The sequence below is a fragment of the Carassius carassius genome, chromosome 1 (assembly GCF_963082965.1).
Source record: "Carassius carassius chromosome 1, fCarCar2.1, whole genome shotgun sequence".
Lineage (NCBI taxonomy): Eukaryota > Metazoa > Chordata > Actinopteri > Cypriniformes > Cyprinidae > Carassius > Carassius carassius.
In genome coordinates, this window is record NC_081755.1 from 34,081,603 (window position 1) to 34,108,890 (window position 27,288).

The 27,288-nt window shown below is 40.5% G+C and overlaps 1 protein-coding gene and 1 gene segment (V, D, J or C); both read right to left on the minus strand.

Moving 5' to 3' along the window:
* Window positions 1-21,854, minus strand: part of LOC132146955 (immunoglobulin gamma-1 heavy chain-like) — a 364,816-nt gene extending 342,962 nt beyond the window's left edge. For 3 of the 4 annotated variants that reach the window (XM_059557060.1, XM_059557059.1, XM_059557058.1), the window contains exons 1-2: window positions 21,746-21,854; window positions 21,341-21,641 (exon numbers count right to left, since the gene is read on the minus strand). In XM_059557060.1, coding sequence (XP_059413043.1) covers window positions 21,341-21,641; window positions 21,746-21,785 — 341 coding nt within the window. In that variant the 5' untranslated portion in view covers window positions 21,786-21,854. The remainder of the gene's footprint in view (window positions 1-21,340; window positions 21,642-21,745) is intronic. The other variant, XM_059557061.1, reaches the window with a different exon arrangement.
* Window positions 21,855-24,221: 2,367 nt separating this feature from the next.
* LOC132139869 (immunoglobulin heavy variable 3-43-like) lies at window positions 24,222-26,577 on the minus strand. The segment is given in 4 exon segments: window positions 24,222-24,231; window positions 24,865-25,029; window positions 26,093-26,432; window positions 26,512-26,577. Coding segments are annotated over 4 exon segments (558 nt in total).
* Window positions 26,578-27,288: the final 711 nt, after the last annotated feature.

Genomic DNA, 27,288 nt, shown 5'->3' on the forward strand with positions numbered 1-27,288 from the left:
AATGCACAAAACAGGATGTGTGCTCAGATGTGCATGCTCAAACCTGTGCACTCTAATCTATATAACTGTCTTCTCTCCTGGAATTAATCTTTCCAGTATGGCGTGCGGCCCGGTCCAAAAATAAGGCTAGTTCACCGTACAGTTGCCACTAGCCACTGAGTTTTCCACTGACAGGCCGCGGTGCATCAGTATACACACTCACCTCACGCAGCGAACGACTCACTTTCCTCACGCAGCGAACGACTCACTTTCCTCACGCAGCGAATTACTCACTTTCCTCAGCGAACGACCCACTTTCCTCACACAGCGAACGACTCACTTTCCTCAGCGAACGACCCACTTTCCTCACGCAGCGAACGACTCACTTTCCTCAGCGAATGACTCACTTTCCTCACGCAGCGAACGACTCCCTTTCCTCAGCGAACGACTCACTTTCCTCACGCAGCGAACAACTCACTTTCCTCAGCGAACGACTCACTTTCCTCACGCAGCGAACGACTCACTTTCCTCAGCGAACGAATCACTTTCCTCATGCAGCGAACGAATCACTTTCCTCATGCAGCGAACGACTCACTTTCCTCACGCAGCGAATGACTCACTTTCCTCAGGCAGCGAACGACTCACTTTCCTCAGCGAATGACTCACTTTCCTCACGCAGCGAACGACTCACTTTCCTCAGCGAATGACTCACTTTCCTCACGCAGCGAACGACTCACTTTCCTCACGCAGCGAACGACTCACTTTCCTCACACAGCGAACGACTCACTTTCCTCAGCAAATGACTCACTTTCCTCACGCAGCGAATGACTCACTTTCCTCAGCGAACGACTCACTTTCCTCACGCAGCGAACGACTCACTTTCCTCAGCGAACGACTCACTTTCCTCACGCAGCGAACGAATCACTTTCCTCATGCAGCGAACAACTCACTTTCATCACGCAGTGAACGACTCACTTTCCTCACGCATCGAACGACTCACTTTCCTCAGCAAACGACTCACTTTCCTCACACAGCGAACGACTCACTTTCCTCAGCGAATGACTCACTTTCCTCACGCAGCGAACGACTCACTTTCCTCAGCGAATGACTCACTTTCCTCATGCAGCGAACGACTCACTTTCCTCATGCAGCGAACGACTCACTTTCCTCAGCAAATGACTCACTTTTCTCACGCAGCGAACGACTCACTTTCCTCAGCGAACGAATCACTTTCCTCACGCAGCGAACGACTCACTTTCCTCACACAGCTAACGACTCACTTTCCTCACACAGCTAACGACTCACTTTCCTCAGCGAATGACTCACGCAGCGAACGGCTCACTTTCCTCACGCAGCCGGCGACTCACTTTGCGCAGCCGGAGACTCACTTTCCGCAGCAGACTCACTTTCCGCAGCCTGAGACTCACGCAGCAGACCACTGACTCTCTCTTCATGTAGGGACCGAATATTATAATTAAAGTGACTTCTATATTACATCTAAAAGAATATTTAGATATAATTTTTAAATATTCAAAAATGTGTACATTTCAATAAAATGAAATATTGCCTATTGCAAATTTGTGAATGCATTGTTAACTTTTTTTTCTGCAGTCACTAGGCTATACTGAGATATTTAAAATAAAATCTATATTTTGTAAAAAATAATAAAAAATAAACCTGAACTATAATCTAAACATCTGTATTTTCATACAATTTCATAAATAAGTAGGCTAATAAATATATAATGTTTAAAAAAATATGATAATGGCTCATCAATTACTTTAAAGATTGTAAGTATCTATATAAACAAGTACACGTAGCTTTTTGACCTTTGAATGATTTGCACAATACATGGTCATTGACTGTGTTGAACAATACTCATGTTGTAAACTCTCACTAAAAGTAATAAGAACACACATGTGAAATTGGTCTATTTCCAAAAAAATGCTCAAAGGTTTTTCCTTATAGTAATCACTTGACCAACATTCAGCATTTGAGATTCCAGATAAAGCAAAAAAAAAAAAACCTTTTAATATTTTGTTATATTTGTACATGATTATTGATGACATGTTTAGGCATGATATATAGTATAGTACTCAGATTGACTGACAGTCAAAAAAGCATTTTAGTATAAATTATTACTGATTCTGGGATAAAATAATAATAATAAATATATTGTAATCGAAAGCTGATTGACTTTTTCCCTACACATACTGCTCTACAATGAATTCACTATCATCAGTACATTAACAAGATTTAAACATTTTCTTACATCACACATCTTGATTATCTCAGAAGTCTCCTCTGAAAGGAAGCGCAGAAGGCCAAGTAAGGCAGCTTTTCTTCTCTTCCAATTTGTGTCCTACATACAATTATAAACAAGACTGAGTGACTCCAACATATATATTAGAACATTTATATTAGTGCAAACTGATCAAATTGAGTTCATTTTTATTCATACCTCCTTATCAAGGCACTGTATAACTGCTAAGGCTCAAGCTCCTGCTTGATGATACAGCTCCTTTGTACAGCTCTAAAAGGCACCAAGGCATCTAGTCCATCCAAGAATGACTGCAGACGATCAGTGGTGACGACTCTATTGGACTCTGCTTATCTGAAACAGACACAAGACAGGAGGAAAAATGGAGCCAAAGAGACTAGTAGTGGGTAGCATGTACAGATGAAAAATAATCACATATAAATCACATGCCATCTTATAAAGTAAATGATTAAAGAGGTCATGACACAAGTAATAAAATCAAAAATAAAGAATGTTTTAAAAATAAGCAAGTTCACAATTACCTTATTGTAAAATGAACGTCCTTCACACAGCTTCTTGAAAACTTTGTAGGGTGACACTTTATATATTGAGGTGCCAATAACTTTGAAGAGGAATCAACAGCTGTAATGGTGCAGAAAAGCAGTAGCATATCAGTAGAAGCAATATACAGTAGACTAAGCATATGAAATTGTACAAAAAGTATTGCATGGTCTGCATTAAATATGTTGTGTGACTGCATTAGGCCTGCAACAAATATAGAAGTTAAACATCAAACAATTTTAGTATCAGTAAGGATGTGTTAACTGTACCTCATTGTAACATGAATATCCTTCACACAGCTTCTTGAAAACTCTGCAGGGTGACAACCTTATATCTTGAGGTGACAATAACTTTGAAGAGGAAGAGCTGTAACGGAGTGAAAAAGCAGTAGCATATCAGTAGAAGCAATATGAAATAAGCATATGACATTGTTTTATACAAAAAATATTAGACAAACGGCTGTCAGAGACGTTTAAAAGTACGTTAACTAAAATATAAACATTGAAAACCGAAGTGAAATATTAGGCTATTTTAGCATTTGAGGCTCTAGTAAACTTAGCGAGGGAAAACCCTGTGTCCTTATATTGCCGCAGTCAAGTGCGTCTTTATCTGTGTACACCCGGTCAAGCTAGCTGCTGCCTGGATTTGAACATTTGTCTATTTTTGATTTACAGTACAAATGCTTGGTGTGGCCAAAAAGCTGAGAAAGACGCTCTTTGTTAGTTTAATGTATCCCGTCACCTTAACAGTCAAATTGGCTAACATGCAATAAATCACAACATTATTCATTTACCATTACAAATAAAACACAAAAACTCACCTTCCTCGCATTCTTTGTGTTTCTCGACACAAATTCATGTAAGGTCTCCAGGCAGCTGCATTAACTCAAAATGGTGATGGCTTCTCTCTGTATTTCGCGCTCTCCTTGTATTGCCCCTCCCCCAACATATAACTTACAGACACAAGTTAAATGAACTTTTACAAGCCAGACAAAACTCAGAAGAATTCAAGACAACACATTACTTTACGTTTAAATTTCAATAACGTATAAAGTTAAGTTCAATATCCAAAACTTAAAATGACAATTTAAGTTAAAGCGGAAAAGTAAGTTCATATAACTTATTTGGGCTATGATTTTTTGAGGGACTTCGCAAGTGTGACAAAACAGAGGGCTGTGGCACGTAAGAGGGAAGCAAACAAGACTGATGGGGTATCAGTTCAGTTCCTCCTGACCCTACAGAGGAAGAGACAGTTTTGGCCATCCTGGGGCCTGTTGCAATGGAATGATCCTTGGAGATATAGATACATGTGCATCAACCAGTCCTTTGCCTTCAAAGTCCAGGCCTCCAATATCAGGCCCTCTCCAGTCTGGCCCTTCAACATCAGGCTTCACATCTTCAGAGGGCAATAAGAAGAAACAATGCTTTAAATTCAGTTGTTAGCTACACTGCATTATTATGCTGTTGGAAATTTATGGAGGTGGTGGGTGATGGCCTAATGGTTGAGTGATGGAAGCACACATGACTCTTTTGTGTGGGCCACTTCTGCAGTTTGCAGGTGGCTGAAGAGGGTGCATGGCTTTGGTGATAGTTGGCTGCTGGAGACATGTCCTCTTCGCCCATACGTCCTATCACCTGTGCAGCATCCAGCCACCACTGCAGTTTAAACCATTTGTTTAATCTGACATAATTTCTGTTAAATATTTGGTTTCTTTGCCGATATGCATTAAATGAACACTTAAAAACATTAAAAAAAAAACTTTTGCAAACAGTGTATACCGTCTCTCTCTCTCTCCCTTTCCCTCTCTCTCTCTCTCTCTCTATATATATGTATTCACACACAAACACATTTGTAGAGAGTATTCTATATTCTAAATCTGTAAAAACAACAAAATCATTATATTTGTTACTTTATTTAGGTACATTTAAAATAAAACATTAATTTACTATAAAAATACTGTAATTTGAGTGTTAACATTTTATATAAGGCAAAACCTCTAACACACTGTTTTACCAATATTGTTATATGAGAATGAGACATGTATTTTGGAATGTTTTTACAAAGATAACTCACTTGACAAACTCATCGTTTCTTTGCACAAACAAAACAATGACTGCGTTCTAATCGGCAAGATTAATGCTTTCAGAGGGCCATGCTGCTATATAGTTTCAAACTGAATTTGTAATAATAATAAAAAGGCGAATTATGTAATAAACTTAAACCACAACTTTAAGTCTTTTAAATCACTCAAAGTGGATGGTGAAATCTTCTAAAGGAATAGGGCATAGGGTCGATAACTGTGAATAGAGCTTGGGCGTAGACGTTATGGAATAGTGCATTGTGGGTAACGGCGGCCATTTTAGAGGCAACGCAAAGCCGGTTTGTAATAAGATAATAGCCGGTCTCCAGAAAAAGTTATAGAATGTGACAAAAAAAAGTTGCCTATACCTATACGGACAAACTTAATAATGAAGCCAAACAACGCTACTTAAAAAAAAAAGAGGTTGTAGGCGGAATCGATCCCTATGAACACATGAAAGTTTACCAAGCCTCAGTTTCCCTGATAATTTCTCCTACCGGGTCTGTGAGCGCTTACACCTCCGATCAATTAAAAAAATTTAAGTCACTGGAGGCTCACCTGCAGTTCACAAATGGATCTGCAAATTAAACGTGGAGAAAACAATCGTTCTCACTAAGGAAATGTTAACATTAACCAAGCATAAGTGGTGACACACACACACACACACTTCTCAGATTCTGCAAGCTATGAAGCTTGTCTATGCGGGTTTGTTACACTTCAGGAATAATTACTCACCTATCATACCTGTGTAAAAATCCACTGTTTTCATCCTGTAGTTCTGTAATCTGGTATAATATTGACGAACATTCACCTCAGACACAACCCACCGTTTACCAAAACAAGACGCTTAACTTCCTATTTTGAAGTTTGTTCCAGTTTTTTTATTTATTTATTTTTGAACAAGTTGTTCAAATTTGTAAATACAGTCAGCACAAAAATATCAAAAAGCAAATTAAGTTCAGGATTGGGTCAGAATAAATTTTTTAAACAAAAAATACAGACACTAAACTGACTCCCTTACTGGCCAAAAACTAGAGAAAACGTAATGTGTGTGTGTGTGAGAGAGAGAGAGACACCATACACAACATGTCTCATCATAACTATGTATTATAATATTATCGAAGGTGATGGTTTTCCTCCATACAGCGGCGACCCAAGCCATCTGACACCTCTTGGTGATTTCAGACACCTTGTGTTTTTTTTCCAAGTAGGAAAATGTTGAAAACGTACTACTCGGTTACTAAACGTAACCTCGGTTCTCTCTAGAAGAGCGAACGAGTACTGCATCTTAGCTACGACGCTACGGGAAAAGTCTCTTTTCACGAAATACTGAAGCAAAAAATTATCCTTAATTTTGTATTTTTGTAAAGCGCATTTGCAGCAGTACACAGCCATAGGTGAGATGGCTCGTTCGTTCATTGGCTTGTTCTGCGGCAACTGCACAGCCTATCGAGCGCGGGCTGATGCAACATCAGACCAATAAGAAGGGCTTCGCGCCCTTCTTGCCACTTCCCGCCGAAACGGGTGTGGCCCAACCTATAAAAGGAGCTCGAAAAGGCTGACTCACCTGATTTATTTCATCGCCGAAGCGAACCAGAGTGAATCGTGCGCACGGCAGAGAACGTAGTACTCGTTCGCTCTTCTAGAGAGAACCGAGGTTACGTTTAGTAACCGAGTACGTTCTCTTACGAGAGCTCTCTCGTACTGCGTCTTAGCTAAGACGCTACGGGAACCCAATGTAAAACGCCGTGCGCGCAGGGATCACACACCAATAAACCTGAAGCAACGCCCAGGATTTACAGTGCACAGTCACCTGAGGGACTCACAGAGAGTCCAGGACAGAAAAGGGAAAAAGCCCTCCGTCCTATATCTAGCAGCATCCGTAGATGCGGCAATATGACATCACACAGCCGAGGCAAGGCCTGACCAATGTGGCAATGCGGGTCTTACGCAATACTGCCCATATAACAGTCGGCAGCGCATAGCGCTCGTGAACTCAGAATTCCCCTCAGGGACCTGATTCGACTATACCAACAACAGCCTTGCTTGCAAGGCGGGGACCTCCAGGTTATAGAACCTGATAAATGTAGACGGCGAGGCCCAACCTGCCGCCATACATATATCCTGCAAGGAGATCCCAGTAGACCACGCCCACGACGAGGCGACGCCTCTTGTGGAGTGTGCTCTGACGCCCAACGGGCAATGAAGGCCCCTGGAAACGTAAGCTAACGCTATGGCGTCAACTATCCATCTGGATAGAGTCTGTCTCGAAACAGCCATTCCCTTGGAATGTCCACCAAACGAGACAAACAGCTGCTCCGTCTGCCGAAAGGCAGCAGAGCGAGACACATAAGCTCTTAAAACCCTGACAGGGCAAAGAAGACACAAGTCTCCATCCTCCCCTGACACCGGCAGGGCAGACAGGGCAATAACCTGAGCCCGAAACGGTGTGTTGAGGGATTTCGGCACATAACCGTGCCTAGGTTTGAGTATGACCCTTGAGTCATTGGGCCCAAACTCCAAGCACGACTGGCTCACCGAGAGCGCGTGCAAATCACCCACACGCTTCACAGAAGCGAGAGCCAACAAGAATACTGTCTTGAACGACAGATGCTGAAGGCTAACCGATTGGATAGGCTCAAAAGGGGGACCCTTCATGGCCTCCAAAACATATAGGGGTCCCATATAGAGACTGACGGAGGTCTGAGAGGATTCAGCCTCCTAGCTCCTCTGAGGAACCGGATGACTAAATCGTTCCTTCCTATTGACTGACCGGACGCCGTTTCAGAAAACGCCGCGATGGCCGCCACATAAACTTTGAGCGTGGATGGGGCTCTGCCCTTATCCAACAGCTCCTGTAGGAAGGGGAGGACCTCCGTCACCTCACAAGTAAGGGGTGAATAACCTCGAGCTGTGCACCAGCTGGAGAACACCGACCACTTCGAGGCATACAGACGTCGTGTCGACGGAGCTCTAGCCTGAGTGATGGTATTTAGCACTCCTACTGCGAGATCAGCGGGTAACCGTTGAGCGCCCACACATGGAGGGACCACAACTCCGGTTGAGGGTGCCAAATCGAGCCCCTGGCCTGCGAGAGGAGGTCCCTCCTCAACGGTACCGGCCACGGGGCGACATCTGCTAACTGCATCAAATCTGGGAACCATGGTTGGTTCTTCCAAAGAGGTGCTACAAGCAGTATTGAACATCTCGTTTCTCTCACCCGTTCTATCACCTGCGGAAGGAGGGACACGGGAGGGAACGCATAAAGTGGGCAGCACGGCCATCTCCGTGACAGTGCGCTTTCGTTCTTGGAAAAGAACGCGGGGCAGTGAGCGTTTTCGTGGGACGCAAAGAGGTCCACCTCCGCCATGCCAAATCTCTCCCACAACAGCCGGACTGTTTGCGGGTGTAGAGACCATTCGCCCGTAGGAACATTGCCTCTGGACAGCCTTTCTGGACCCAGATTCTGCAGTCTAGGCAACAGGCACTGCTCTCAGCGAGCGCACGTTGCGCTGAGCCCAAACCAGGAGGCGTCCTGCACAGGTTTCAGGACCCGAGACCGCCCTGGCGATTTATGTAGGACACCACGGACATGTTGTCCGCACGGATTACGACGTGGTGATCCTTGGTATGGGGACAAAAGCGCGTCAGCGCGTTCTCCACTGCCAGCGTTTCCAGGCAGTTGATATGATGGAGCTTTTCCCGTTCTGACCATAGGTCAAAAAACGGTCTGCCTTCGAGCAGCGCTACCCATCCCGAAGTGGAGGCGTCCGTCGACACCATTTTCACACTCGGGGAAGTCCCCAGGCTTACACCTGATCGGTACCAGCCGTTCGATGTCCAAGGTGCTAGAGCCGCAACACAGCTCTGATCGACCTTGAAATGCAGCCGGCCAGACGCCCACGCTCTGCGCGGCACCCAAGCCTTCAGCCAGAACTGCAGGGGGCGCATGCGGAGCAGGCCCAGCCGCAGAACCGGAGACGCTGAGGCCATGAGACCCAGCATCTTTTGACAGTGTTTGAGCGACACTGTCGCGCCGCAGCGGAAAGAACTCGCTGCGCGCTGAATGCCCATCGCGCACTGTGGTGACAGCCACGCCGTCATGGAACACGAGTTCAGAACTATTCCCAGAAACAGGATCGTCCCACTGGGGTTCAGCGAACTCTTCGCTCAATTGACACTGAGGCCGAGCTTCTCGAGGTGATCGAGTAAAACGGCCCTGTGGTCCACGAGCTCCGCTCGTGATCGGGCCAGAACCAGCCAGTCGTCCAAATAATTCCGCACTCGTATGCCTCTGAGTCTGAGAGGAGCGAGCGCTGCATCCATGCACCTCGTAAACGTACGGGGAGCCACGGAGGACTGTAAACTGGTATGCCTGGCCCTCGAAGGCGAATCTCAAATATCGCCTGTGGTTTGACGCTATCTGTATTTGAAAATACGCGTCCCTCAGATCTATTGACATGAACCAGTCCCCTCTGCGAATCTGCGCGAGAAGTTTCCTGGTCGTAAGCATTTTGAAACTGCGTTTCATCAATGCCTTGTTCAGCTATTTTAGATCCAGTATGGGCCTGAGACCCCCGTCTCTCTTGGGCACCAGAAAGTATCTGCTGTACAGATGGGCACTGAGGAGTGGGCATCATCACTACATTTATAGCACCATCGGCCGTGGCCGGACGAGCGTGCACGGGTTTTGTTTTTTACAGAAACCACATGACGCGTGTGACATAGTAATTGTGGGCACTGAGGGGTGGGCACGCTTACTATGCAGTATGCGCGATCGACTTGAGTCGCTTTTATGGGTGCAGGCCCTGTGTGCAGGGCTGTGCTTACATGTGGAGATGGGCACTGAGGAGTGGGCATCGTCACTACATTTATAGCACCATCGGCCGTGGCCGGACGAACGTGCACGGGTTTTGTTTTTACAGAAACCACATGACGCATGTGACATAGTGATTGTGGGCACTGAGGAGCGGGCACGTCTACTATGTAGTGCGCGTGATCGACTTGAGTCGCTTTTATGGGCGCGAGCCCTGTGTGAAGGGCTGTGCTTATATGTGGAGATGGGCACTGAGCAGTGGGCATCGTCACTACATTTATAGCACCATCGACCGTGGCCGGGACACCAGAAATTACACCTTTTTCGCGAAATATCTGGGTAGCCGTGATAACGGTTTTCGTGTGCAGGCAAGCGTGCAACCGTACAGGCTTGCGCATTGCAAAAAACGCTGAAACAGTCACAATCTCTGGAACTGAAACAGCGGCGCGCTTAGGTGAGAGCCCGGCCACAGCGGAACTCGTACACCGGCGCTTCGACGAAGCAGTCATCGTGTGTAGTGCCGACGCAGCGTCATGCAGCATGCGTAGATGGCTTTCCTAGGATGGCTTCAGGGCTCCCGGCCTCACCGTAATCCTCTGCCGCGGCCCCCGCGGCGCGGGGCGACGGCCGGTAGAGCGAGAATGGGGGTCTCGAGCTGCGTTGCTGAAGCTGTTGTGATAACGGCTTTTGTGTGCAGGCAAGCGGGCAACTGTGCAGGCTTGTGCATAGCAGAAAACGCTGAGACAGTCACAATTCCTGGAACTGAAACAGCGGCGCGCTTGGGTGAGAGCTCGGCCACAGCGGAACTCGTACACCTGCGCTTCGATGAAGCAGCCATCGTTAGTAGTGCCGACGCAGCGTCACACAGCAGGCTTTAGATGGCAACACCGCTTTTGCCGCCGTCCAGCAGAGGGCGGACAAAGGTGCGTCGCTATCACCTGTTCCACCGGCGGAAGTGAGTGGTAGTTCCTGTTTTTAGCATCATCAGTGTGGAGAATGCTAGTGAGATAGACCATCGAGTTCGTGCTGAATATGGAGCGTTCCAAGCCTACGCCACCTCTTCGTGAAGCTCAGGAAGAAATGAGGCGGGCTTTGAGAAGTACGCTCATCCGAAAGGGAAATACCATCCAGCCGGGAACGAGAGGGGGGGGCGCTGGTGCAAACCACTCGCGGCCGAGACTCATCGCGGCCAACACGAGCATTCGCCCCGGCTCCTTCTCGATGTCAGCTCGTCTGCTGGGCTTCTGAGCAGAAGGCGCGAGATCCTCGGAGCTCGCCCAGCCCTCACTGCCCGAAGCTAGCAGAGAGCGCGTGTCCTCTTCCCCCGACGCGGCCCTGAGATCGACTTCCTCGGACGACGCGCCGGCAAACAGCGGGCGCTGCCCACCGGGAAGCGATGCAGGGGGGGCCGGTGAAGCAGGGCGAACCGGCGAGCTCGGTTGAGCTGAAGACGGTTCCGGAATCCGCTGGAAGCGATGCTTTTACGGCGCATCAGCGCAGCGGAGAATGCAGGCTCAGAGAAAAAGGCCAGGCGAGTCCTCAGAGTCACCATGGCAACAGCTCGCAGTGAGGGCATCCGCCGTCAGCGAGCGCGAGCGCTGCATGATCTTCACCCAGGCAGGAGACACAGATGACGTACCGGTCTCCCTCGCTGAGTGGGGCTCTGACGAGCCGCAGGAAGGCATCTTAAAAAAGACGCGAGCTCTTTTACGAGTGTGTGTCGCAGGGCGCACACACACACATAAAGAACAGCTTGGATATAACAGGATTGAAAGGATATAGGCGCCGGATAGCGCAGCAGGAACGGCAGTGGAAGGCGGCGATGCCAGCAGCTTCAGAATGGCTCGTCCTGCTGCTGTGCTTTCTCAGACGGCGCTTGCTTCCTCCGTGATCCAGCGATGAGTGAGCTTCGCTGAAGAGATGAAAAATCAGGTGAGTCAGCCTTTTCGAGCTCCTTTTATAGGTTGGGCCACACCCGTTTCGGCGGGAAGTGGCAAGAAGGGCGCGAAGCGCCCTTATTGGTCTGATGTTGCATCAGCCCGCGCTCGATAGGCTGTGCAGTTGCCTCAGAACAAGCCAATGAACGAACGAGCCATCTCGCCTATGGCTGTGTACTGCTGCAAATGCGCTTTACAAAAATACAAAATTAAGGATAATTTTTTGCTTCAGTATTTCGTGAAAAGAGACTTTTCCCGTAGCGTCTTAGCTAAGACGCAGTACGAGAGAGCTCTCGTAAGAGAACTAATATGATTCACGAGGCGTTTGCCCTGTCGATCATGAGACAGATTACAGCAGTTCACAATACAGCAATACTGAACCATTTTCCCAAAAATAATCAAAATTAATGACCAAATGACCAACATTACCTAATGCGTACTATACAGTACATCTACTTCCGTACCGCGATTCCCACAATGCATTGCAACGTGACGCAATGATCCCGACCTCTATAGAACACACCCCAGGTGCGGCGCAATCAATGACGTCGACACAGCAAACTAACGACGAACTATGCTTCTAAACACAGGTGGAGAGCTGTCGTTCCAACGACACAAGTTTGCGATGCAGTTTGCGAATGTTCGTTTGAACTATGGTTTCGGGAAACACCGAATCGTTGAACTACGTTGGTAACGACGGAACTTGCGACCATAGTTGGCTAACGATGCTTTTGGGAAACGCACCCCAGAGTAGGTACAGTATGGGGCGGGGCAACACGTGCAGCGCTGCCTCGATCTGCAGGCTGCAGCTGGGTGCTTATTGGTTTCCTTAAACTTTTTCGTTTTCTCAACTTTTTCTTTTTTAAAGTTTTACCAGAAAGTCTCTCATTCAGGTACTGACCAGGCTCAACCCTGCTTAGCTTCAGTGGGTGACCAGTCTTGGGCTGCAGGGTGATATGGCTAAAACGTATGCTTGGCTTTACTATATATGAAATAAGCATATGACATTGTTTTACGCAAAAAATATTAGACAAACGGCTGTTTAAAAAGCCGTTTAAAAGTACGTTAACTAAAATATAAGCAATGAAAACCGAAGTGAAATATTAAGCTATTTTAGCATTTGAGGCTCTAGTAAACTTAGCGAGGGAAAACCCTGTGTCCTTATATTGCCGCAGTCAAGTGCGTTTTTATCTGTGTACACCCGGTCAAGCCAGCCGCTGCCTGGATTTGAACATTTGTCTATTTTTGATTTACAGTACAAATGCTTGGCGTGGCCAAAAAGCTGAGAAAGACGCTTTTTGTAAGCTTAATGTATCGCGACACCTTAACAGTCAAATTTATAATTTTTTAGAAATCTGCCATGGAGACTCTGGACTGATGTATAAAATCAATTTCACATTTGCACTTGTGCTATTCGGGACAAAAAGAGCACTTGTGTGATATTGCTTAATTGAAATCTTGAATTGTAGGGGATGCATTCTTTACACAAGCAGAGGTTTAGCATGAGCGTTGGGCCCCTTGTTAACAAGGTGCTGATGGTTTTTGCAGGTGGTTTTTTTCATGTTAACAACTTCTTTAATTTGAGAAAACGCTGCTAAAACACATATACATTTGTTAATAAAGTAAATAAAACGAAAACATGAATGTTTTAATGCTACTGAATAATTTGCTTTTTTTTTATTAAATTGACAAAGCAAATACAAACAAATCAGGTACCATGTGAAAATCTTACAATTCTACAGTACACATCTTAGAAAATAAATACATAAAAGAACAGAAAAACATGGGGCATGGGCCATTTGATAAAGATGGCATTCACATTATCAAAAGAAAATGAATCAAAAGGGCAATTATTCAATAAGTTTGTTTATAAAAGAAGCTAGTTTCACTGCATTCTTGTTATTAATCCTTAATAAAGAGTTATAAAAAAAGTTTAAATTCATTCCTCCAATGAGTAATGTTAGGAATTGTCTTGAAGAAACGACATTTCTGTATGAAATGTTTACTTAACAAAATTACATTGTCAATGCCAAAATCATTGTGATCATTTCGAAAAACACCAAATTTTATATCATTAATTGTTAGATTCATCATTTGAATTCCTTTAGAGACAAACAATTGTTGAAGGTCCAGCCAAAACCTTTGTACAACTTCACACAACCAGAAAAGATGATCCAAATCTTCAGGTTCATTTTCACAGAAGTTACAGTTTCCTACATCTATTTTAAATCTCCGTTCTAAGAAATCATTAGTTGGATAAATCCTATTTATAATTTTAAACTGCATTTCTTTTGTTTTTGGCGGGACTGGGAATTTTAAGTAATCACCTCTAATCTTTTTTATTATCTCCTTACTAAAGTCTTTGAGAATATAATCTCTTTTGAGAGAGCTTGTTTGGCAGTTAAGTAAACAGTTCCTTATAAACTTGTTGTTACATTTGTAATTTTGCAGATCAATACCATTAATGCAAAGTTGTCTTAAGGAAGGCGTGATTTTTGAATATATTATATCCTGCTTAATTATAGCGACAAGTGATATTGGGAGAGCTTTCACAATCTGTTTAAACTTCTTTTGGGTACAACTAATTTGAAATTTGTCACAGAATTCAACATATTGTAAAACATTTCATTCCATATCTATGAAGTGGGCAATAGCCCAGACACCTTTAGAGAACCATTCAGAAATAAAAAGAGATTTTCTATTTACCAAAATATACCTATTATTCCAAATTGGTGTATTGTGTGGTGTGAAATTATGCTTGAATATTAGTTTCCAATACAGAAGGACCTGTTGATGAAAATCTGAAAGTTTCATAGGAAGTTTCTTAAAATCAAAATCACATTGGAGAAGAAAACTAATGCCGCCTACCTTTTCAAAAATCTGATTGGGAACATAATACCACAATGAATTTTTATTTTGAATGTAGTTTTTTAACCATCTAATTTTTAACATGCCATTCATACAATCAAAATCCATTGCATTACAACCACCATCCTCATAAGTTCGAATTAAATCCTGCTTGGCTATATAATGACATTTATTCTGCCATATGAAATCAAAATTTAGTTTGTTGATGGTTTTAACTATATGGGGTGCTATTGGAAGAGATTAAGCTGGGTATATTAATCTAGATAAACTGTCCATTTTAGTTAACAATATTCTGCCAAAAATAGAAAGATCTCTTCGTAACCATCTACTTAGAAATTATTTGCAGTTGTGCACATTGTCTACTACGTTTCGTTTTTCAGAGATCGTTTTGTCTTTAGTCACTACAATACCCAAGTATTTTACTTCTTTTTTTACCTTTATGTTATACAATGATTGTATGGATTGGTCTTTTAATGGCAATAATTCACATTTATTTAAGTTTAACTGAAGTCCGGAGGCTTTTGAGAAAATATTGAAAGCTTGTAATGCTATGGGAATTTGGAATTTGTTTTTAAGAAACAATGTTGTGTCGTCAGCCAACTGACTTATAATTATTTGTTTGCCCATTAAATTCAGACCTTCTATCACACTGTTTTTAATTAAGTTAGCCAAAATTTCTGCGACCATTATAAACAACAAGGGAGAGCTTCCACATCCTTGCCTTATTCCCAGGGCCGGTTATTTGGTGCCCAAGGCGAGAGAACCCCAGGCGAGTTAAACAACCTGAAGGATACAGTAGAAAACAATAGAGAAGCATTAAGATCTCAAGGAAAAGCAGTTATAGTGTTTACATTTTATTACGTGTTTTCATTTACCCCATCATTTAAAGCGCTAAAACCAGCTGTCAGATGTTTTCGCGCCACTCCCGGTTGCTGAGCAGCTGAGTTTGACAGCTGCCTGTCATAGTGACTCAGTCGTTTTTAAGGATTGTAAATCTAGTAAAAGAAATGGACAAATACAAGCAGTATGTGGACAGTGCACAGTAAAAGTGTACAGCGTGTGCGCAGCTTTCATAATACGATACATACATTTAATTCACTTTTTTTTTTAATTCTGCAATTTTGCGCCCCGTCCAGCAGATGGCGCCCCAGGCGGCCGCCTGTGTCGCCTGTCTGCAAAGCCGGCCCTGCTTATTCCTCTTTCAATATTAAATCTTTTACAGGACTCGTGTCCCAAAGACACACAACTATTTATATCAGAATACAACATATGTATAATATCTTTGAATTTGTCACCAAAACCAAAATAATGAAGTGTTTTTAAAATAAATTCATGCTCAACAGAGTCAAAGGCCTTATAAAAATCAAAGCAGAGTATAAAACCATCATCATCGATTAAATCACTATAGTCTAATAAATCCATAACAAGTCTAATGTTATTATGAATGACTCTTGCTTTTATAAAGCCCGACTGTGTCTCACTTATTATGTCTGCTATCCCTTTTTTAAGCCTAGAGGCAATGGATCCTGAAAATATTTTATAATCCGTGTCTAGTAGAGTAATCGGTCTTAAATTGTCTAGTTGCCGCTTGTCTTTCCCCGGCTTTGGGATCAGAGTAATTACGCCCTGTTTCATACTAGTCATCAATTCTTTCCTAACTATACATTCTTTTAGCGCTTCAAATAATATGATTCTCAAATCTTTCCAAAAATATTTATAAAAATTAACTGTGAGGCCATCTGATCCCGGGGATTTATTTGAAAACATTTTCTTAAGAACTGCGTCCAGTTCCTCTATTCTAAGTTCCGAATCACAAATATTTTTAAAAGATAAATCAATCTGGGGAATTAATGGAGAAAGATTTTGAAAGAGGTTATTACAGTCTACTTTCGAGAACTGAGAAGAATATAATTTAGAATAAAACATGTAGACTTCATTTTCTATGATTTTTGAGTCTTTCCGTACCTCACCATTTGCTAAAAGAGTAGAGATGCAGTTTTTTTGTTGTCGGCTTTTTTCTAGATTGAAAAAATAAGAGGAATTAATTTCACCTGATTCAATCCATCTCGCTCGCAATCTCACGAAAGCTCCCTGTGCTTTGTCAAGATAATGTTGGTCTAACTTGTTCTGTAATTCAACTAGTCTGCTTTTTTCTTCAGAGGTTAAATTGGTGTTGCTACAGAATATATGTATTTCTTTTAATAACTTGCTTTCTGACTCTTTATTTTTTTTTGGCTAGTACTTTACTAAACTGAATACTGATTTCTCTGATTCTGAATTTGATGAATTCCCATTTGTTACTATAACCAATAATTGCGTTATCATTTTGGATTTCAGTAATTATTCCTCGGATATTACTGCAATATTCTTCATTTTGTAATAATTTACCATTAAATTTCCAAAAGCCTTTCCTATATGTTGATTTATCTGTACGTTCTAAGACTAGTTCTATATAACAGTGATCTGATAAAGGTGCATTTGACATAGTTGTCTTTGTAACATGACTCACTATATTGTCAGTACCCAATCAATAATCAATCCTAGATTTACAGGATCCATTTGGTCTAAACCATGAAAAACCTGTTATTCCTGGGTATATTTTTCTCCAAATGTCGTTAAAATTATTATCAGCCAAAAAGTTGTTAATTAGAATATTAAATTGAGGTTTACCAACTCTAGCTGGCCACCTATCAAGCCACTCATTTGGAGTCATGTTCCAATCCCCTCCACATAAAATATAATCTGTAGGATATCGACCTTTAAGCTCAGAAATCACCTTTGTTATATCATCTAGCATTGACTTATTTCGGTTATCATTATTATACCCATATACGTTAAACAATATTATGAAAGAACCTTCAATTTTCACCACAGCTGTCAACCAGTGTCCTTCTGTATCAGTCCGATGTGTGATAACTTCTCCAGGAAAGTTATTAAAACAAATTGTTACTCCACCGGATCTTGAAGAGCCATGACTGAAGAGGACTGAAAATTGATTCAACCAGAACGATGCATCAGCTTCTGAGGAATGAGTTTCTTGTAAAAAAAAACAGTGAAAGTTTTGCCCTTTACAAAATAAAAATAATGCCTTTCGTTTAACAAGTTCTTTCAAGCCCCTAACGTTTAAAGAACCAAAAGAAATTTTAACATTTATCATGAACTAACAAAAAAAAAAAATAAAAAAAAAAAGAATAAAACTTTTTTTTTTTTTAAGATACTTTTAACCGTGCTGCTAAAATAAGAAAATGCCACATTTTAGAGCTCTCAAACCTCTCATGAAATTTCCACCTTTAAAGTCTTATCCTAAAGAAGACAGTCAGTTGTCCTCAACACGACGTCCATCAATGTACGCGTAGGGCCCCCGGAAAAAAGCTCCCGCCTTTCTTGCTTCATCAACCAACGGCCACAAACGCTCTCATGCCTCCAAATCCTCTTTGGGTAACATCTAACATCTAACACTTTCTAATAACAGATAATTCTCCTATAGTTACTTCTGGCAGCTGATCTTAATACTTGCAATGAATTATAACCAGGTATATTTAACTTTTGAGCTAATTTACTACAAATAGTTTTATTTTTATTTTTATTTTTTTCCTGATTTGTGAATTTTTGTTTGAACTTCAGGGCCACCTTATTTCTGAGACTGTCCAGTTACCCACACTTGTCTCAACCACTTGAGAGCATGTGCACACAACAGGAAGTAAGTGTGCAAGACTGTCCCAGGCATGTAAAATACAAGAGCACAGTGCATTTAACATATACTGTATATACAGTATATAATCCACACATTTGAATACCTTTCTGGAGTACAGTATATGTATTTTGTACAACATTTACAACTGGTTTTTATCACTTAATTAAAAGCACCACATTAAATTGTGTATCTGTTATTGGGACTAGTGAACAGATATTTATAAGTTTATTTTAAAATGCAAAGTACTGAAAATCAAAATAGAGCTCTGATTACATTAGCAGAGACAATTTATAAGAGACATGCCACTTCCTCAATCCTCAATACAACTATATAAGGACAACCCGTAACGGCAAAGATGGTGGTTGTTTGCACATATCCCGCCCCTCACGCTGGAAAGCTAATCATCTGCTTTTAACAGTCAAGCCGGGAAACATTTAAGCCTATCGTCTGGTTCCACTGACGTATGCACACAGTTGAGGAACCCTTGCGCATGCTTAGTAAAAGTATAACCTTTGGGGAAAAAGGCATTTTATACTTTATTTTGGGGCAAATTCATCAAAAATTTTCAGCAATTTTTATCATATTTTACTGCTGTTTCTATACATGCAGTTTTTATGTACCAGTGACCAGTGAAAGTGCAGTTCTGACTCTCTGCCCATTCATTTAGATAGGAGCCTGGACTTGTTAGTCTGAAATAGCTGCCTGGAGGCGTTGCCAAGATGTGGACTTTGCTACCGTATAACAACACAAAGGACTTTGCTATAAGTGTGTCCCATCGGGTAATGGAAAGATCTACACACACTCGTGGTCTTCATGCCCACCTAGGCCAAACACAGGAAATATGTCATGTAAGAAGACGAGTGCTCAAGTGCAAGTGTGGGAATTTGGACAAACCCTCAGTGTTTGTTTTACTCCTATCCTGCACCTGGTTAACAGTCAATCGACACTAAAACACACAGTGCAGGCTTCAGCACTTCCTGTTTTCAAATGTAACTCATTCGCACCAATATGTCAAGTATGAATGGCATTGTTGTTCTGCAACAGGAGAGGACAGAACATGTAAGTTCATTGCTTATGTATGCAAAAGGCAAAGTCTTTATTTTACATCCATGTTCTGATTATTTGTGCAAAATAAGTGATGCGTGATTACAGAATGTGTGATTATAGATATATAGGTTTCATTTATTGTTGTAAGTTTATTAAGTTTTTAATCTGTGGTAGTATTTTGTGACTGTTTCAACTGGAATAATCTGGTGTGCTTATATTAAAGTTAGTTTATAGAGGACAGACTGAAAATGTTTGGTGTGGTAGTTTTTGATTCATGTTTGTCAGATTTGTGTTTTTCATATTTGTTAATTTTACATATTTATTCTATCATTTATTTCACCAAAAGATAGGAATACTCTGCTCTAATCAAACACATTAATAAAACTGTCAGTTTAACAATATGAAAACTTGTAAACTTGAGTTTTTGACTCATCTCTCGGTAAGGTAAATTAACCACATCATGAATTACTAAAACAGGCATACAGTACAGTATACTGAAATGAGGTTGTAAACATTTTTTGAGACCATTATACAGCTGGCTGTATTTTTATACAACACCACAAGCTCTTGTCTTACAGTGTCTCTTGCACAGTAGTAAACAGCAGTGTCTTCAGTTTTCAGACTGCTCATCTGAAGGTACAGCTGATTCTTGTTGTCATCTCTTGAGATGGTAAATCGTCCCTTAACCTTGTCAGAGTAGTAGATATAGCTATTGCCATTAGATAATGTTGCTACCCACTCTGGTCCTTTCCCAGCAGCCTGTCTGATCCAAGCCATCCAGGAGCCACCAAAGTTAAAACCAGAAGCAGTACAGGTCAGTTTATGAGACTCTCCTGGTTTAATGACTACAGCTTCAGATTCCACCAGTGTCTGGCTCCTGCAATCTGAAAATTGAGAAAACAGCAGAATTTAGAATCTTCATCGTATATTAGCGTGCAAATTATAGTCTGCATTGGCAAATTGCACGTTTTTTAACAGTTTTTTTGCAGTACCATGTAATGAAGAGATCATTAGCACAACAAAGAAAATCGTCCTCTGCTTCATCATTAACCTGTTGTCACAAGAAGTTGTGCAAGAATTGCTGCAGACCAGGAAGAGTGGAGGTATATGTATGTTTCTGAACAGATTGTGATGAGAAACACTTTGCATACTTGGGGTGCCATCTAGTGTTTGAAATATAAAGAGAGAGGTGAACCACCTGAACTCTCTAAATCTCAGAGCTCCCACTGACTCTAGCAGCCCAGTCAGTGCTTCAGTTGCCAGTCTAAAACTGAACACTGTTGTTACTGTAAGCTACTATTGTCAGGTTGATACATTCATTTTTTTTTTTTCTGGAACAAAACCAATCTATTTAGATGTTAGCACACTTTAATCACATTTTAAACTTCTATTGTGTACTTTTTTTCTGCTGACAAAACTTTATGAAATCTGTAATAATTTACTCTACAGAGTTTTTCATGCTCTCTTTATGTTCATCAGTGTTCAAGTGATTATAACGTTCTATATTTCACTGGATAGTTCTAATATGTTTTTTTTTAATAAGTAGAATTCAGTTTAACCAGACATTAACTATTATAAAAATGATTTCACATACATTATGCCCTTGCAGTAAACGTCAATTTACGCAATGCAATTTACATTAGTTTGATTATTTGTTATATTACGAATATAATGCTCCATATTTCTGCTTAGCCCGCTCCTTCATTAATTCATCAGTAAGTGCAATGTATTCTATTGGTCTTTTTAAATAAATGACAGTAGTCAACATTTGAAGTGGATCAAAAAAGTTCATCAAAGTTGTCCTAAGACAAGAACAGGTATTGTTCAAAATTCATGTATAACTTTGATGAAAGGTTCTGATCCACTTCAAATGTTGACTACCATAGTTGGCATATGTTTTTAAAACACGTTAAAACATAATTTAGCTAATAGTAATATTTAATTTGTGTGGGAAAGTGGCCAGTAAAGCTGACAGAGAATCAATAAAGAGAGCAACTCTTTAATTCCCCAGGTGTATGAATGTTCTAGTCACGTCTGACTGACTTCACAAACACCAGGCATGCAGGTTTTTGATGAACACTGCAGTCTTTTGCGTAACTGTGACTCTCGTGCACAATAGTAAATGGCTGTGTCTTCAGTTTTCAGACTTTTTATCTCCAAGTAAACCATGTTTTTGCTGGTGTCTTTTGTGATGGAAAATTGGCCTTGTAGAGACTGAGCAAAAATAGTGCCAGTTCCACTGTCAATACGCCCAATCCACTCCAGACCTTTCCCTGGTTTCTGACGGATCCAGTGCAACCAGCTAAGGGAGAGTCCAGAAACCACACAAGACAGCGTGACTGATTCTCCGGGTTTCTTTACCTCAGAGCCAGAGGAGGTCAGTGACTGACCATGTGCATCTGGAACAGAGACAGAATATTTGTGTAATTACAACTTTGGGTGAAATGTTCACATTTAAAACCTTTTAATAATATATTTTTAATGGAAACAAATTTCAACTTACATGAAACGAGTACGAGCAGAAAAAAATAACTCTGATTCATCTTCAGAGCAATAAAATTCCATGCAAAAATTATGCTACTGGTGTTTGATGAAGCTTTTAAAAATCGAAGTGTTCATTAGAGAGAACCGACTGTACTTGTATATTTCAGACTTGATTTGAATAAGGGAGGGACTCAATCTGCTGCGCTTCCCTCAGGGTCCCAGTGTTAATCACAATTCACCATACCACTTTATGCTATCATAAGTGTATTGATTATATGTTATTATTTTATTGGTGCTGAAGACATTTCAGGCTATATATTATTTACTACATGCAGCACAAACCTGATTGATAACCTCTATATTTTATTATTATTATTATTATTGTGTGTTTGACACAGTAATACATAACTCTTGACACAGTAATATATAACTGTGTCATCAGTCTGCGATTATTTCCCTGTAGAGTTACACACTGCTGGTGGTATTCTTTGTGATCCTAAACTTGCTTTCCAAAGAATCTCTGAGTAATGGTGGCACCTCTCCAGATGTAATTTATAAATTCCAGTGTTTTTCCTAAGCATTGTCAAGTCCAACCTGTTGCATAGCTATTGTCTGTAAGGGAGTATCCAGACACCCTACAAGAGAGAAACGGCAATGCTCCAGGTTTCATAATGAGCTAAATCTAGAGCTAATCTAAAAACGGTAATGGAGATTGTGGCATTTATTATATTTTTACAATGAGTGCCTTTAGTTTATTCACAGGATAATGTTTCCATATCAAAAGTACAAAACTGTAGAGAACATGATTACTGAAGTTTTGAGCTGAAATATTAAACACCTTGTGAAACACAGAGATAATAAAATCTATTATGCTAGCGTAAGAGTGAGGTGGAGTTGAATTTGCATGCTGAGTATGGTATGAAATAAAAAAGAAGCATAAAAAAAATAAAGATGATACCACAAAAAATTATTTAGTGACCATCTAGTTTGACCTATGACCAGACTGTTGTCGGTGCTATAGTTTATTACTTTCAAAAATATCCACTTTTCACACTTTTTTCAGTTTGAGCTTTATGTCTGTGTTTTGGAAAGGCTTGAACATTTTTGTGTTTTGTACCTGTTTAAATCATATCATTGTGAAGGCGTATAAACTGCCACCAGACCAGCAATGATCTTACTGTATGTGTGAACAGTTTTTGTTGAGCCTTGTAGTCTTATTGTGACTGTTGTGCACAGTCATGAAGCTTTTCACCTCTTAATACAGTAGTTTTTGTTGGCGTCTGTGGTGATGGAGAGCTGGCCCTGTAGAGACTGAGCATAATATACAGTTCAGATATACACCCAGGCATGTTTTGGCCATAGGGACTTTGCCCAGTCAAGTAATGGGCCGTTTGGAAGATTTCCCCCGGCCCTATATAAAGCACTGTTTTTAAAATGCAGCACATCTGTAAATATGTATGTGTGATGCAACAGTGCTACACGATTAAACAGTGCATCTGCCAGCCGTGCACTTCTGCAGCTCTGATAAATTGTGCAAGTCACTTGATCCATTCAGATTTGACTCAGAATATTGTTATGCAAAAGTGTTACAGTTATTACTTATTAAATACTAGGAAATATAAATCACTTTCATAGACGTTGTTTTCATAATTTCTAATTCGAGGAGCATGTTTTAATGTGATTATGATCTTACTAATAGTTTAACATTTGAATAATTCTAATGAATTTTAGCTGAGTAAAATGTTAATTAAATTAGTGTCTTATAAATTACGTCTTATTCCTTATGGTACTGCCATTCCAAACCTGTATGACTTCTTTCTTTGGAATATAACAGATCATTTGATAATTATTTTTTTTTATTTATCGATTTATTCAAATGGCTGCCCACTGCTCCGGGTGTGTGTTCACGGTGTGTGTGTGTTCACTGCTGTGAGTGTGCACTTTGGATGGGTTAAATGCAGAGAATGAATTCTGAGTATGGTTCACAATACTTGGCTGAATGTCACTTTCACTTTCACTCTCACTTTTTATTTATTATGTTTTAAAGTCAGTGGTTTGGTTACCAGCATTCTTTTAAATTTCTTTCACTGAAGAGAGAAAGTCACATAGGTTGAGAACAACATTATGGTGTATAAACAATAACAATTTAACAGCAGAAATGTACTTTGTTATTCTAGCTAAAATGCTTTAAGGTCAAGTGCATTGCAAGTGCAAGTGACAAAAATGCAGTATTAAGCAGGTTAACTATTTGCAAGACATTCCGTAATATCTATCATTATTTTTATTTATTTATTAAATTCAGCAAACACCAGCAAAAACATTCAGTGCCAAATTGTAGCCCCAGTCCAGCCCTGTATACACCCAATCCACTCCAGAGCTTTCCCTGGTTTCTGTTGTATCCAGTGCATGCTGTAATATGTAATATGTCATTGATCTTCATTTTTTCTAAAGGTCTTTTTATCAAAGCAGGTGACTGTTCCAATCAGATTTCATCACTACTGATACCTGTGGAATAAAAGACAAAAATACATGAATACATTAATCAAAGTGCTATCTAGAATACACAAAATGTCAAAATAACCCCCATCATCATCATAAAGATGAAATGCCAAATGCTCAATGACCCCATTGTCAATATGTTAGATGTTACTCAGATGCTTCTGCTAAAAGTAAAGACGTGAAAATGAAGATGATGTCTGGAATTGTTAATTTAGAGCCACGTTTTGTTCTTTTCATGTGATTTAATTACGTTCTTGGTACACTGGTCTGATTTTATATATACAGTATATATATTTTTTTCAGAAACAGGTTGTTTTAAATATAGTTAAGAAACTCTTTCTTGTCTCCCTCTGTAAAAATACATACAATATACATATATTAGTATTGTGATACATTTCTACAATATGTTTCTATATTGTTTTCATTTATTAGCTTTGTTTATTGTTTAAAGGGATAGTTCACACAAAAATGACCATTCAGTCATGAATTTCTCTCCCTCATGTTGTTCCAAACTCGTAAGACTTCCATTCATCTTTGGAACACAAATTAAGATATTTTTGATGTAATCTGAGAGCTTTCTGACACTGTAAGTGTGTTGATGAGCTGCCGATCTGTTTTTGTCAGTTTCTTTAACCGTACTGATCCACTGTGTCTGTCTTTGCACAGTAATACACAGCTAAATACAGCTCATTTTGGCTCGTGTCTCTAGAAATAGTGAAGCGACTCTTGAAGGAATTCCCAGAGTCTACTGACCCACCGCCCCATATGATCCCGATATACTCCAAGGCTTTTCCAGGAGGCTGCCTGATAAATAAAAATGAGTAGAGTTTGACTCATGATTGATTTCTGAATCAGACAGTAAACCCACACAGCTTTATCTGAGTGTTAGTGGACTGCTCCTCTGCTGGAGGAAACCCACACTCTTATTCTCTCATGGTGAACATTTGCATATCATTATCTGGGTTAATTAAGGATATGATTTTGAAGCTTGAATTTCAGTGAGCTAAAATTGTAACAAATGCACGCAGGAAACGAGAGATCCAATAGCAGTATTTTAATGGGGTAATCCAAGGTCAAAATCCAAAAAACAGGCAAGAGGTCATAACCATAAAATCAGTCCAAAACAAGAAAAACAAAAGGGAACACGAGAAAGCCAAGTGGCGGAAAACAAGGACTCCATGAAACAGAATGAGACAGGTTGATTTATATTGACAGGTGAAAACGATGAAAGTGGAGACAGCTGAGTGCAATACCAGGTGTGCAATTAACAGTGATGAATGGGACAAAGGCTTGTGGGAAATGTAGTGCCTACAGTGGGGTGACTATGGGGAAGTGTGACCACTAGTGGACACCCAGGGAAACACAGACCAGACACTGTGACAAAAATGCTTTCATACAGGGTTTAACATTTCATCAGAGTGCTAACATTAAATATGTTCAGGCAATAATGGCATAACATTGCATAAGTCCTGATAATAATCTATTGTATATCCATCTTGTTTTATGGCTTAAATGGTTTGGACAAAATTCACTCATCATTAGGCATCAGTAAAGGGATAGTTCACCCAAAAATAATTTACCATTCATTCAACCTAATGTCATTACAGTCCTGTATGACTTTTTCTTCTGAGAAACAAAATTGTTTGCTTCATACAATGAAAACGAGTTGAAATATTCTTCACAACAACAACAACTTCCGTGTTTATACAGGTTAAGACATGAGGGTGATAAATGATGAATATTTTTTCAAGAAAGAGTTGAACTATCCTAAGTTGTGTTTGAAGAATCAATACATGAGTGATAATATGATCATGACTGAGGTTTATTTGATGCATATAATAGATGTTGACTGTAGTAGTTTGTGTACAGAGCTTGTGCTGTTTTCTCATGTTGTGGTCTTCTGGCACAGTAATACACAGCTGTGTCTTCAGTCTGTAGATTTTGTCCTTTAAGAGTCACTGTGTTGCTGGAGTCACTTTTGGAGATGCTGAACTTGTTTGATAGTGAGTCTTTTTTTGTTATGCTTCCACCTCCCCATATGTGCACAATCCACTCCAGAGCTTTTCCTGCGGGATGTCGTATCCAGGCTGTTGCGTAGCTATCATCAGTAACAGAGTATCCAGACACCTCACATGTGAGAGTCAGTGAGTGTCCCGGCTGCAGAACTATAGAGTTTGTCTGCGTCAGGACAATATTACACTCCACACCTGTCAAAGAGAAAATAACATTAATAAATTATACAGTTCTGTCCACATATCTGTATTACTTGCTGATAAAGACACTCACAGGACATTGCTGCCAAAAGCAGCAGTAAAGATGTCGGGAACATGATTTGTGTTGATTTCTCTCTGCTCAACTGGAGACAAACAATAGAAAAAGCTCTATTTAAAACACCCTGAGAGGAGGAAACACTGTTTTGCATAGAGTAAAATTATCAAGTATAAAATGCCCATCAGTCACTCAAAATACTGAGCTATTTTTTATTTATTAATTTATTTTTACAACCTTATTTTTTTTTTTACAATATTCCCTATAAAGAGGATATTTGGTCATAAATGGGTATAAATGTTTATTGCATTTGTTTATTTATAGTCCGTTCTAATTATTTTAATGTAATATGTAAGAAGTTATTTGTGATCTGTGAGATAAAATTGAATTTGTGAAGTTGTAGACCTTCAGTGGCTTGTAGTTTAGTAAATACCGGCACATACAAATATCTTATTTTGTGCAGTGTTGTAGCTGTATTCATCACTGTGCCTGTCTTGCACAGTAATATAAAGCAGTGTCTTCATCCTTTATATTATTAATCTGCAGATACATCTGTTTTTTGCTTATGTCTCTGGAGATGGTGAAGCATTAACATTTACAACAGCGCACATGAATAAGTCTGATTATCAACAGATTTTCAAGAGCCTTACATTCTGTGAAAGCAAACATGAAGATAAAACCCAGTTTAGGCACAATATTCATTGTCATGTTATGGAAAGAGCAAGCTGATGCATCGACGTCACAAACAAGTTTTGTGTCTGGAGATGAATAGCTTGGAGACTTTTGAGGAAGACA